Source organism: Dermacentor variabilis, chromosome 2 (genome assembly GCF_050947875.1).
Source record: "Dermacentor variabilis isolate Ectoservices chromosome 2, ASM5094787v1, whole genome shotgun sequence".
NCBI lineage: Eukaryota > Metazoa > Arthropoda > Arachnida > Ixodida > Ixodidae > Dermacentor > Dermacentor variabilis.
Window position 1 is genome coordinate 42,628,934 of NC_134569.1, and position 13,434 is coordinate 42,642,367.

Here is a 13,434-nt window from a genome sequence, read left to right on the forward strand (position 1 = left end):
GACGGTGATGTCCTCGTGTCCCTGCACCTACGTGCTCGTGTCCGCAGTGTGACGTCGCTCGTAGTGACACGCGACTTCTATAATTATTATAGGCAACATCTGTTATTTGTGCGGTCTGGTGCTTGAATTGACTAATTGAAGTTTAGAGAAATAATGAAACAATAACAGAATGTCTGCATATTTTTTGTTTTACTTCGCACCGAAGCAAGAGAGATGTACTTCCGCTTCGTCTGCTTATTCCCACGGTCATGCAGTTACTTGCGCAGGTACCGAAACTATGTCATTTTCTACCGTGTTCCAGCGCAAGCATGGCTTTGTGTGCCGACGACTTAAAACTATTTGAGACTGTCAACAGTGTTTCCACTGCACCGACCTCCAAAAAGACATTTTTTCACTCTCAAACTGGTGCAGAAACAATAAGGTACTCTTAAATGCTTCTAATACTATGTCATTAAGTTATATGCAGAAAACAGACCATGTGCAATTTTCATACACCCTTTGGGATGCTCCACTGTCCCGGGTCAATGAAATGAAAGATCTTGGTGTGTACTTGCGACAAAACGCTAAGCTTCTCTTCACAAATATAATCACATAACCTGCCCTTCAAGCTTTTGGAATTGTTTGTTGTATATTGCATGATTTTCACTCACCTGTTCTGTTTCTGAAATTGTATTCTGCTGTGTGCCTTCCATTACTAGAGTATGCCTCTGTAGGTGGGGGTGCAACGTTGTCATGTTGCGGTTGTATGATTGTCGACGAACCTTGTATAATTTGATTGAATAAGCGACATAAATTGTCTAGTAGTTCCTGGAAAGTGCACGGGCACCATTGAGTACACTGGAACTTTCGACGACTGATATATGAAAGCCGACGCGCTTGACCCGCAGATGAGATTTTCGACGATCACTGGCTTTGCTTGGCGCTATCGTTACGATTGAGTGTTGCTTTTTCTGGGCACAAGTTTGCCTAATAATTGCCTAATAAACAGTTAAATTTGTAACTCCCAGTTTTGACTCTGCATCATTTTTCACCGTCACTAATGGGTGACAATATTTCAAACACAGATTCTTACATAGTCGGCTGTGCAATGAGCTACCAAAAATGAAATCGTACAGCAGCTTTTGATATTATATGGCATGGTCGGGCAGGTGTTTGCAAAGCGATCTTGTAGACAGATGACCCATGAATGCGAGCGCTGATGTCGATATTTTGTGCATTATTGTTACTTCATATTACTTCAAAGGTAAAAGGAAACTGTTGCAGCAGGCATATAATCACTAATCATATGTGTTTTTTATATCTAAAAGAGCATACAGATCACGAACTTATCGTTTCAAGCTTAGTTTACAGCAGGCTGTCTTAGGCTGGACTTGGATGGTTGATGACAAAATAATCCAGCAACAATGCGCCGCAGCCGATGAGCAAGCGCCGGCGTGCATCAGAAGCAAAGCGACGCATTCGCTCCTTGGTGCGTGCCAATGCATGCCAGTGGTTGGGCCTTTACTGTTGCTGTTTGTGGCTGCTTGGCCTTGAAATATTGCCTGTACACAGTATAACAAAAATAATAATAAACTGACAGATCATTCTTCAATGATCAGCTCCATGCAGAATCTGGGTGGAAACACTGCATTTGCTTTGCATTTAATTGCAGCTCGGAAAACTGCTGGGAGCCAGAAGAGAACATTATCAGCAAGCGACTTATCCAATTATTTGAAAAAGAGCAACAGGGAGCTGCTGGCACTGAGGATAGCAAGGACAAAGTGGTCATCAAAGATGAACTCGGCAGCTCCTCAAGCAAAGAGGTGACCTTGTAGTCGGCATTAGCTGTGGTTACTTTGCTGTTGTATGATTGGTACCAGAATGATACTCATTAGCAATCTCTCCACGGGTGGCAAGTAGCTCAGTGAATAAGAAAAGCCAGCTCTTATGCATCTTGGTTGCAATTGATGTGCCTCCTTTAGCCAAAGCTGCCAGAACAAGCTCAGGTTTCACAGTTAACCTTCAAAGTGTGTGTGTGTATGCCGGTTGAATACTTTGCGTTTATTGACTGGTTAGCTTATACTTTGTAGAGAGGCATAGCAATAACTGAACTTTTTGAGGAAGTTTTTCTGAGCTTGTTTTATTTCTGTTTTAATAAGCAGTCAAATTATAGATGTTGTTTGAACCCTCTTCTGCACCAAGGTGATGATTCAAGTTTTGCAAGTTTTCTGATTTTCATGAACTGGGGAAAACATTGGAGGGCATAGACAGAAAATCTGCTCACAACACTCTCTAAAATTAAATTTTGTCTTTTATATATAGTAGATTTTGTTCAAGACACTTCAGTAGTTGCCCAATAAGAACATTTCCACACATCATATACTCGAACAGGGAGAGAGGGGTAAGAGCTAAAGCTGCCCTTAGTGTTTGTAAAATCTGCTCAGCATCTACTGCACTGCATGTATCAATGTGGAAATTGGCTCTCGGCAGGCTCATGGAAGTGCTTTGTTCGAAATGGTAGCAGCATTCAAAATAAGCCATTGTTTCTCACAGATTTCTATAGAGCTTGTTGGAACTGTGAGCGTTGGCTTGAATTTTCTGTAATTTATTATGAATAAACTTTTAAATACCTTCAAAAACACAAACATATAATGTTCGCACTCGCTTATAACGATACCGGTTTTAACACTATATCAGATATAACAAGGAGCAGCCGATGCACTGTAAATTTTGTGTGTGTGTTTTAGGGTAAAATAAACCACTTACTGCAATGCTGCCACCTCGCGTTACTGGTTATAGCAATTAAATCTGGCTACTGGGTGCATAGGAAAAAGAAAGTAAAATTCTCGGGATGGGCTGGCGGGGATGGGGAAAATGTAAGCTGCTTTGTTACACGCAACTATGTGCTGCACACCCTGAAGAGCACGCCTTCGTCACATTGTCTTGAACAAAAAAAATGGGGGGGGGGGGGGTGCAGGAGACAGGAGATGTGTGACAAAGGTGTGCCACAACGGGTGCGCGAAACAGAGGCGGGCATGGTGATGCAGCCCGTTTCCCCCTTTTTTCCCCAGGATTTCACATTTCTTTGCAGGGCAGGCACCCAGTTGCCACATTTAATTGTTATAACCAAAAGTGCGGAATGGAAACATTGTAGTAAGCAGTTTATTTTACTTTACTATAGAACACACAAAAGTTCACATGCGGCAGCTGCTCATTGTTATATCCGAGCATTGTCTAAATCAGTAATGTTATAGAAGTGGGTTTCAGGGTACTTCTCTTTGACGTATTAAAATGTTTCAATGTTTGTCCCCTCTGCTTTTTTCCTGCAGCCCAGTTATAACAATGAGATTTTTTTGGCGCTTGAATGTTGTTATAAGTGGGTTCAGCTGTAAACCCCTGTTGTGTCTAAATGTTCCTCTGCGACTTGTAGATGTGTAACAGATCTTAGTAGTCCCATTTGTAACGATTTCTTTTGTCGCCTGTGTTTTCTGTTTAAGAGTCCTGAAGATTCCTTTTAAAGGACTGGCTGTTTAACAGAGCACTATGCTGGTTTGGTTTTTCTTGTTGCACTTACCAGACGAAGGACGAGGACGAAGGTATAAATGAAGAGGCTGAAGCAGCCACTCATAAGCGCATCTTCTCGGCGCTGGGCCTGCACAGGCAAGGAGAGGAGCTCGCCACACCCACACCTGAGCCAGGTCGCAGAGGCCGCACCAGCAAGTCGGCTGCAAAGGACTTCATTAAGACGGTGTGTAGCAAAAGGCCACGTAGCCCAGAGTTGCCCACATCTCCATCACGAATGTCGAGCACATCAATAGGCACCCCGCCATCCAAACGACTTGCGGCCATAATGAGTCCCAACGCTCGGGAAACATCTGCTGGTGACACCGCCACAGCTGCAATAGGTGAAGCAAAAGTGGAAGATACAGAGTCCATAGCAATCATCTACATCCCAAAGCCGGATGATCCCGGCAAGTATATTACTGTAAAAGGGGACCATCGCCAGGTAAGCAATTTGGACAGAGTGGACCTAAATCCTGTGGTTGTTTTGGGTCCCAAGCATCCGGAGATCAAAGGTGCACCTGGGGCATCAACTGATGGTACGGAGACAGTTGCAAAGGAGCCAAGTGCATCAACACCCAAGTCACAGGAAGAGCCACGAACAATCAATGTGGAGGTGGTTCAGCTGGGCTCCCTTGAAGATGAAGAAGAAGAGGATGGCTCATTTGCTTCACCGTACCGTAAGCCATCAGTAGTGGCCCGAGCACGCATGAAGGCTGTTGGAATGTTCTCTTCACCATCACGCCAGATGGCCTATCACAGGGGCCCTGGCAGGCCGCGGAAGACGACCCTGCCCGTGCCTACGCCATCCCGCAGAGGTCGCAAGCGACGGCGGCCGGCTAGGGATGACTTCTACTATGGCGACGATGATACAGAGTTTGTTCCTGCCCTTTCCCGTACGACCAAGTGCAAGACAGTGGTGGAGGTGAGTTGCTGCCTGTTGCACATTGCCACCTTTACTGAAGACACTAAAATAAGGGAGAAAACCCTGTGGCTCCAAAAAAATAAGGGAGATGGGGAATATGGAATTGTACTTATGTGTGCTGCCTTGGTCAAGCTGCACAACATTTTGTGTGCACTGCTTCAGCATGTTAGATTAATGAAAACTTAATTGATGAGGTGACATTGACAAGAAGCTGCTAATAGCTGTGTTATGTTTGTGGCCATACTTAGTACAATCGCTTAGTACTGCATTCGCTTAGTAGTACTGCTCATTATAGTAAGACACCATGCAGTAAATTTCCCCAACTTTCTGACAATGCTGTCCCACGCTTACATTACTTCACATATTTAAGAATTAGGTGTGAGAAGTTGTTTATTTTTATACTCAAAGTACTGGCTTAATTTGGCGTTATTAGTCTGTTTAGAAGTCGCAGAGCTTTGCATCGTCATGAGTGCTGGTGCGGGACACAGCCCATGCCTGCAGTGGCTGACACAGCAGATTAAATCCAGAAGCTGACAAACTTCTTATGTGTCCTGTCTTGTTTTGGGGGCTTGTTGAGACCTGCGGTTTAGCCTTGTCAATCATTGCATAAATCTGTTAAAAATTAAACATGAAGCTCAGTATTGTGACACTTGTGCCACAAATCGCATCTTTTTCTTCCAAAAGTGGAACTTTTCATTGTGAACCTTGCCAGGTTTCGTGATCATGGCTGTGGCCTGGCCGAATAGGCCAACCAATCATAGCAGTGTATGTGCATGCACATATATTTGTTGCATGTCCCCAGCGTGGCTCTGAACGGCAGGCATTGATCTCTTCTTTAGCAGCAATTAACAACAGGCCATTCTATGAAAAAGTGTTACTAGGTCATTGTGTGGACATAGCAATATGTGAGCCTTCAAGGCTCTCATAAAATATTTAGTTAGCATAGGCCTAGATTTAAGACTGTGAGTGGACTCGTCGAACACAAACGTGCATATAATGGCATCCTACTGCTTGTCCTTATCATTGACTCCTCAGTCCCCTGTTTTTCTTCTGTTCACTTTCACCGTGAGCAGAGTAGCTGGCTGGAGGACCTCTCTGCCTTTCTTCAGTATAGTATCCTCTCTCTCCCTCCCGCCCGCCCCCCCCTCTCTCTCTCTCTCTCTCTCTCTCTCTCTCTCTCTCTCTCTCTCTCTCTCTCTCTCTCAATAAAGCTTCGCTTCACATCAAGTCCAGCATGTTATTCTGGCATCTGGATAATTCATTTGTAACTACGTGCAGCCTCAAAAACAAACAACAGGCATAATGTATCAGTGCAGCTTAGCAGCAGCATTGAGCTTTTGTACCAGATAAATTTGTGCTGCTTTCCTGTAATTCTTCAGTTATGCAAATGAACTTGAACCGATTTGAACAGTTACCTTTTCGCTCCAGAGTTGAACCAGAAGTGAACCATTTTCTGTGAACCAAAACAAAAACCAAAACGAAAAAGCTTTGGTTCGACACTCGGGTGCTATATCATCATAAATTAAAGTGCAAACAAGTTGCAAACACCTAGAATGCATTGTTGTGTTTACAAACTTGCCTGCATTTGTATCAGCGGCTTCAATTAGTCTCCAAATGTACTTGCAGGACTACACCAGGCTTAGAAACCGGCTACTGAGTGATCGCATGTCAGACTTTCACATAGTTATGTGTAACAGGTGTTGTGATAACTTTTCCTTTCTCTGCATTTCAGTTGATGTTGAGTGGTACAAGCCACATTTCATGAGAGGCCAAGTGCGAAGTGTTCTGTATTGTGTGGTCTGAATGGAGCAGTAAAAGTAAGACAGCATCCTGCTAGCAGATATGCTTGCTGTTTTCAGCACTATTTCTTCCTTCTCTTGTAGTATGGCTCAATTTTGTGCTGTCCTGATGTTTATTAAATCTGTATAATAAGTGGTCACCAAGGTATGCTGTGTATACTTTGTACAGGTTGTAGGTGAAGATGTGGATCCCGCGGCATCCTTAGTGCCTGAGGTCCCCAAGAAAAAAGTGGGCCGTCCACGCAAGTACCCACCACACCCCATGCACCACCTGTCACCACAGCAGCGCAAGATGCTGGCGGCACGGCGTGGCCGCAAGAAGCTAACGCAGCCGCGTTCTCGGCGGAACCGTGTGTTTGTGGTGATGGCCGATGGCACCATGGTAGAGGTGTGTGGCACCGACCGGCAACGGGCGGTGGAGCGGGCAACTGAGAAGGTGCGCGCCATGCGTGAGGGTGGCGCCGACACACTCGCTGCGGAGGAAACGGACCTTGCTGAGGATGAGGACAGTATGCCAGCAGCAGGGGCTACGGGCACCGCCACAGCGGCAGCCACTGCAAAGGAACCCGCTCCGGTATGTGCTGTACATAGCACTTAGGCTGATATTCTTACCTGCAAATTGCTCGTAGGCCGATTTATTTATTTATAGCATATAGGGCACTGACTCACGACTTCAACATGTGCAATTAGTGACTTTGTCCAACATTTATGAAGTGTGCTTGTGTGTACGCATTCTTCACTATGTAGTATGCTTGCATCACACTAGTCATTCACAGTGAACATACAACAACACTCCCTGTTTTTTTTTCCACGAAGCTTAGCTAACACCACCAACATATTTGGAAAACTATTGGCAGCATAAAAAATTCTTCAGGTCTGCTTTGCTAGCATTTCCTAATGACCATTTTTTGGTAGGGTTATGTGCACAATGGTAGTGCATAAATGAGAATGGAATAGTAACTTTTCGAATAGCTCAATTCACAATTCGAACACCTTCTTCTCATTTTCTTGAACTGTCAGTATTTTTGCCGAAATACTTATGAGCTGTGCCAGGCTGAGCTTAGCCTTTCTGCTGTGCACAGCTGTTGCTTGTACATGGTCTGCCTAGACTGACCTTTCATCTGAAAGCAGCTAAAGGCACACGGAGCAGTCAAATAGATTGATTGAGTATAAAAGTTGTATTTTCTTTTGTGTAGAAAGTTTGGAGGCATCATGAAGATCCTATCTAGCACTCGCTCTAAGCAAGCACAAAGATATAAGACTTCCGTGTGTGTGTGTGTGTGTGTGTGTTTGTGTTTGTGTGTGTGTGTGTGTGTGTGTGTGTGTGTGTGTGTGTGTGTGTGTGTGTGTGTGTGTGTGTGTGTGTGTGTGGATTTTGTTGAGGTCAATCTGAAACTGGTAGGTCACAATCAAAATGTTCTTTTTTTTTTCACATGCAAACACATAATCAAGTACAAGCATAATTATAACGCACACTTTCAGATACAAACTACACTGGAGAGTTGTCACATCATGTGGCAACACTCTTGAAAAGTACAGTTTGTGGAGACTGCCATTCCTGAGAATGTGAAGCCTGCGAAAGCATGCTTGAGCTTTCTTTGTGAATTTTGCATTACACTTAGTGCTGATGTCAGCATTGAGTTGGACTTTCAATTTTTTTCTGTTGTACAAGTTTGTCTAACATTCCAAATTTAGTTCTTGGCTCTGCTGCAGCTGTCTAGTATATCCAAGACACCAAAACTCTATCATCGATGGTGATGATGAGCATGACACAAAGCAGTGGTGTGCAATGTACAAGAACAACTCTCTTGGGTTTGCAGTTCAGCTGTGCAATTTTGTGAATGCATGAAGGAGTAACCTGCATGAAGAACAGTGTATTCTGCAGCAACAGTTGCCTTCGTCGGACCATTCGAGCCATTGTATACCGTAAAATCTTGAGAGATGCCCCACCCCCGAAAAATAACCCACCCCTGACTAAGCTCCCTGCTTTAAAGAAAAAACTGAAAGTTACCCACTTGAAAGTTACACATCACACTGAAAGTTAGCCCACCTCATATTTTCACTCGATTTTCTCTTGATTTTAGGTAGGCTATCTCTCGGGATTTTAGGGTACCTTGTTCGACTTTTCTGGCTGGTATTGGCCTCCATTATTAGTACTGATTTCTATTACTGGTACAAGCCTCCACATGGTGCAAGTTTTTGTCGCCGTATAAGAATAAGAAAGTTTTTCTAGCAGTATTGCAGCTCTACTGTGTAGGCATCATGTGACAGTTCTGGATGCAGTTCGGTCTTGTTCCTTCAGAGCGTGCATATGCTTAAAGGCATTCTTTCGTCAGCATCAGCACTCGGCAGTGTAATGGTCGGCTGTTCATCTGCATTTTCCTTTTCCTGCTATTTATTGATCAGTTTTTTCTGCGGCTGGCCACAGTTTCAATTGCGGATTGTAATTAAGTTTACGCACAAAAATGGGTAAGGAAGGGGTGCCTACAACATTAGACCATAAATCCACTGCCTCTAGGCCATGACCCTTAGCTCTAGTATCTCCATATGTGGCTGTTGAGGCCAGGCAGCCACAAATGGGTGTTTGAGCACTGAATTTGCTTGTGCATGCAAGAGCTCATTTTTGCATAAGACCGCGCTAGAAGAGGGTTCACTAAACCCCCGTATTCTCAAACTGTTCTCGACTAGAAGCATTTTCTTCACTCCACCAAGTTGAGCCCAGCGTCACCCCTTGACTGATGAATAAACTACATTTCTCGAGAATTGCCATGGATAATCATGAAGCCCAGTGACCAGCCATGTCCGGAAGTGGCGCTGCTATCTACTTTCTTGAGTCGAGAGGAATTTGGATTGGAAATGTTAAGAAGCATTCTAAAATACGGGGCTAAGTGACTAAACATATAAGGTGCGAGCCTGTTTCGAGGACACTCAAGTAGCTGACAGCAATGCATTGGTGCACTGGGTTTGCAAAATGCTCTTCTGCTGGGTTGACGTTCTGTTAATGCTGTCTCTCAGGATGGAGCTACCGGCAGCCCTGTTACCGTGATGCCAAGTGTGGCGGGTCCTTCTGGAACAAGTGTAGCCGCATCGCAGGGGGCCATGCTTGGCAGCCGAAGGAGGAGCAGCACCCAGATGAGCCTGGAGGAGTGCACCAATGACGCTGTGGACGACACGCACACACTCAAGCTGCCCAACACTGTGCAGCTGGTAGAAAGCGAGCTCCCACTGGCTGAGGCTGAAAACGCGGACTCCCTCATCGGCATGTTCCTCTTCCGACAGGTAAGGCATGTTGCTTCTTTCTCTTCTGCTGTTATTGAACGTGTTTGCTTTAAATGCCGCAGGAGTTTAACACACTTGTATTGGCCATCAGGTCATGTGCGAAGTTCCCAGCTAGCCACCGTATTGTGTATTGTAGAATGTATTGTTGCACGAATTTAGAACAGCACAGAGAAAGAAGGGATGCAATGATTTCTGTGTTATACTACTTCTAATTCACGGTGTTAGACTAATTCTTACCAAATAGCCTAGCAACAAGTCTTGTCTGAAACAGCTGCACACTTGGAGATCGCAGAAAGGGCTTTGCTTGTCAAAACATTGAGGCTCATGCTTCTTTCTGGTGCAGGTGTTCTCCCCCAATGACACCAGCCTGCAATGCCTGTTCTGCCAGTCCAAGTATGTGTTCCGTTTCCCCGTCGACCTGGAGAAGCACTACCACGTGATCCATGAGATTGCTGTGCACAGTGCCAAGGCAGAGTTCAGCGAGGCCGTGGTGTTTGTGTGTGTGCCCCCAGATGTCACTGAGGACACCACACTGAACTCCACTTGTCGGTTCTGCGACCTCACCCTGCGCACCCTCTCGGAGGTGAGGCTCAATCAACATACCAAGTTTGCAATTACAGTGAAACCTCGTTAAACCGTAGTTGGCTGGAGCTCGCAAAAAGTACCGTATTTATTCGCGTATAACCCGCACCAAAATGTGAAAAAACGCGTTTAAAAAGTGGGGGTGCGGGTTATCTGCGAATTTTTTCCTTGGGAGGGGGGGGGGGGGGGTCGGCTTCACCGCAATGTGCGGCGGCCTCCCCGTGTAGTCCGCCATCCCCATCGTCATCGACGCTTGTCAAGCCGATGAAGGGCCAACGAAAGGCCAGCATTGTTGAGCCTCGCGTTAGGCGCTGTTTAGTGTACTTACCCCAGTTTGCACTGTTTGCCTGCTTTGTTTTGGCATCATGAGTGCGACTCGACGGCAGTGTTTCACAGCGAAAGAGAAGCTAAAGATTATAGCCGCTGCCGAAGAAATCGGCAACAGAGCTACTGCAAGACAGCATGACGTCGACGAGTCGTGCATTCGCGACTGGAGGAAGAAAAAAGAGTCTCGAAGCAACGAACCGGAACAGGCGAGCGTTTCGGGGTCCGAAGACTGGCGCGTACCCCCACCTCGAGACGCAGCTTGCGAAGTTCATTGAGGAGCAGAGAAGTCGTGGCCACGCTGTTTCGACTGAGATGGCGCAAATGGAAGCCCTGAAGTTGGCCCGGGAATTGAACATTCCACGTGAGTTTCGTGCAAGCCGTGGATGGCTTCAGCGCTTCATGCGAAGACATGGATTTTCTATGCGGCGGCGAACAACCATGTGCCAGTGGCTTCCTGAAGCCTACGAGGAAAAGTTGTTGAACTTTCAACGATATGTGATCGCACTTCGGAAGGAGCACAGCTATTTGCTGTCTCAGGTGGGAAATGCTGATCAAACACCTGTGTACTTTGAGATGCCGATGGACACGACCATGGAAAAAAAGGGCTCCAAATCAGTCAGCGTGCTGACCGGCGGAAATGCCAAGCTGCGCTGCACAGTCATGCTATGCGCTTTGGCTGACGGCACGAAACTGCGCCCGTATGTCATTTTCAAACGCAAGACGCCACCTGGCATTCCACTGCCCCCAGGAATCGTTGTGCGTGCGGAAGAAAATTCGTGGATGAACAGTGGCCGAGTCGGTGACTGGCTTCGAGTAATCTGGGAGCGAAGACCGGGTGCCTTGCTGGCACGCCGGTCGATGCTCGTACTAGATTCCTTCAGAGGCCACTGCACTGATGCGGTGAAGGCTCGCCTTGCCGAGACCAGCACCGACCTCGTCATAATACCTGGCGGCATGACGTCCATGCTACAGCCACTCGACGTGTGCCTGAACAAGCCGTTCAAGGCACACGTGAAGCGGCTGTATGCCCAGTTGATGGCCGACGGCATTTACGCCCTCACACCGACGGGACGCGTGCGAAGGCCTGATATTCCATTGCTGTGCCAGTGGATCGTGGATGCGTGGAAAGCGATACCGGCCGATTTGGTGCGCAAAAGCTTTAAAAAATGTGCGATCAGTAATAGTCTGGATGGTTCCGAGGACGACTACGTCTTTGAGAGTGGCGATGAAGCCTCGGATGGCAGTAGTGAGAGCGGCGACGATTAAGAATCGGATAACCAGTGACGTGGTGGCGGTCGTTTGAATAAATGTTCTGAAAACGAAATGATCACTGAGTGTGAGTTGCATCTTTCTAGCGCTCATTTTTTTTTCAGGTAAACGTGCGGGTTATACGCGAGTTTTTTTTTTTTTTTTTCCGCCGAGTTCAAAGTTAGGGGTGCGGGTTATACGCAGGGGCGGGTTATACGCGGGTAAATACGGTATGTACTAAACGGTAGTACTGCTTTTCCGAAATAGCATGAGATCGCCCACTTACCTGTCAAAAATGGAACTCAGTGAGAGTGCGATGAAAGGGAGAAAAAGACATGCAGAATTTATTCACTTTGCGCTACAAAAGTGTTATTTTTGTTTAATGCCACAGCGGCCTAGTAGCGACGACAGCAGCCTTAAACTTACTGAAGCTGCGAGCCAGCATTTCAGCAGCCACCTCGGCAAACACTCGCATGGCAGATTCCTCGTTGGCATTGCATATTCTCCGTGCACGGGCGCGGTAGCGTTGCAGTAGTCGCAGGGCACCTTTATCATTGCGGAGTGCTGTTCTCATCATGATGACTGCATTCATGAGGCTGATATAACACATAGCTTCTGCCACTGTCGAGTCTCAATTGCCCGTGCTGGCTCTTTCCGTGTCGTCCTCATCACTGTCGCTAATCAACATTTCGGCAACAACAGAGGCAACGATGGCAAAAAGTCTAACCTCGTAGCCGACATTTTTCCGTGGTCGCAGCAGCGCTCCCGAGCAGCTTCTTCGCATTCCCAATGCCACACATCGTAGTCAGCAGTAGATCCCTGTAGCGTGCCAGTGCCAACTTCTTCGTGTCACGTTCGATAGCACGAACAATATGTAATTTTTCTTCTATGCTAAGCACCCAGCATCTTTTTTATCCGAGCTTTGGCAATGACTCGAGTCCTTGCTTGCTTGACACTACAACGCTCTCTGGCACGGCGCTGAAATGATGTTGATGTTGATGCGGCTTCACACGCAAACGCACAGGGCACTTGGAGGCCGTTGTTCTGATCTCTGAGGCTTGTTGTTCTGCTGGGCCGCCCGATGGAGACGACGCACCGCCATGTTTGCGTAACGAAAAGTGGAAACACTGTGTATTAACGATACGTACGCAATACGCTGGTACGGTTCATGCGGATACAAAAAACATGTTCAATGGTCGCCGAATCGGGGATTTTACTTTACTACTTTTTAAACGAAACTACTGTTTAAGCGGGTACAATTTAACGAGGTTTTACTGTCATATTAGCAAAGATATTTTTTTCTTTTTTCCTCTTGATACATTCTGAAAAAGCCTCCCATGTTACATTCAGAACCGTACTTCGAATATAGCAAGCCACAGATGCAAGCATATGTGTGACATCGCCGTGGCTTTTTATATTCGAGGAAAAGGGGAGACCTGTGTTAGTTGGAAGTTGCTTGCAGTTACTCGTAAAAAGCTTGGTTGCTTTATGAGCACGTGTAGTAGCCTATGAGTAGTGCATTACTGTATCAACACTTAGAGTGCAGCAAAGGACGATAGACAAAGAAAAGGATACACAGGCATAGCCTATTGGCAACTCCAAAATCCGTTACCTGTGCTGGCAACACTGTCCAAATAAACAAAGATGGCTACGAAATCCAGATTCACAGCGGCTCTTTCGCTTGGTACTATGTGTGCTATGCTCAAGTATCTCGTTTGTGGCATAGAATCAAGG

The 13,434-nt window shown here is 46.1% G+C and overlaps 1 protein-coding gene across 2 annotated transcripts in view; it reads left to right on the forward strand.

The window, feature by feature from the left end:
- Window positions 1–13,434, forward strand: part of LOC142571701 (uncharacterized) — a 67,189-nt gene that overhangs the window by 21,603 nt on the left and 32,152 nt on the right. For both annotated transcript variants that reach the window (XM_075680237.1, XM_075680238.1), the window contains exons 8-12: window positions 1,652–1,802; window positions 3,557–4,465; window positions 6,434–6,838; window positions 9,280–9,543; window positions 9,887–10,126. In XM_075680237.1, coding sequence (XP_075536352.1) covers window positions 1,652–1,802; window positions 3,557–4,465; window positions 6,434–6,838; window positions 9,280–9,543; window positions 9,887–10,126 — 1,969 coding nt within the window. The remainder of the gene's footprint in view (window positions 1–1,651; window positions 1,803–3,556; window positions 4,466–6,433; window positions 6,839–9,279; window positions 9,544–9,886; window positions 10,127–13,434) is intronic.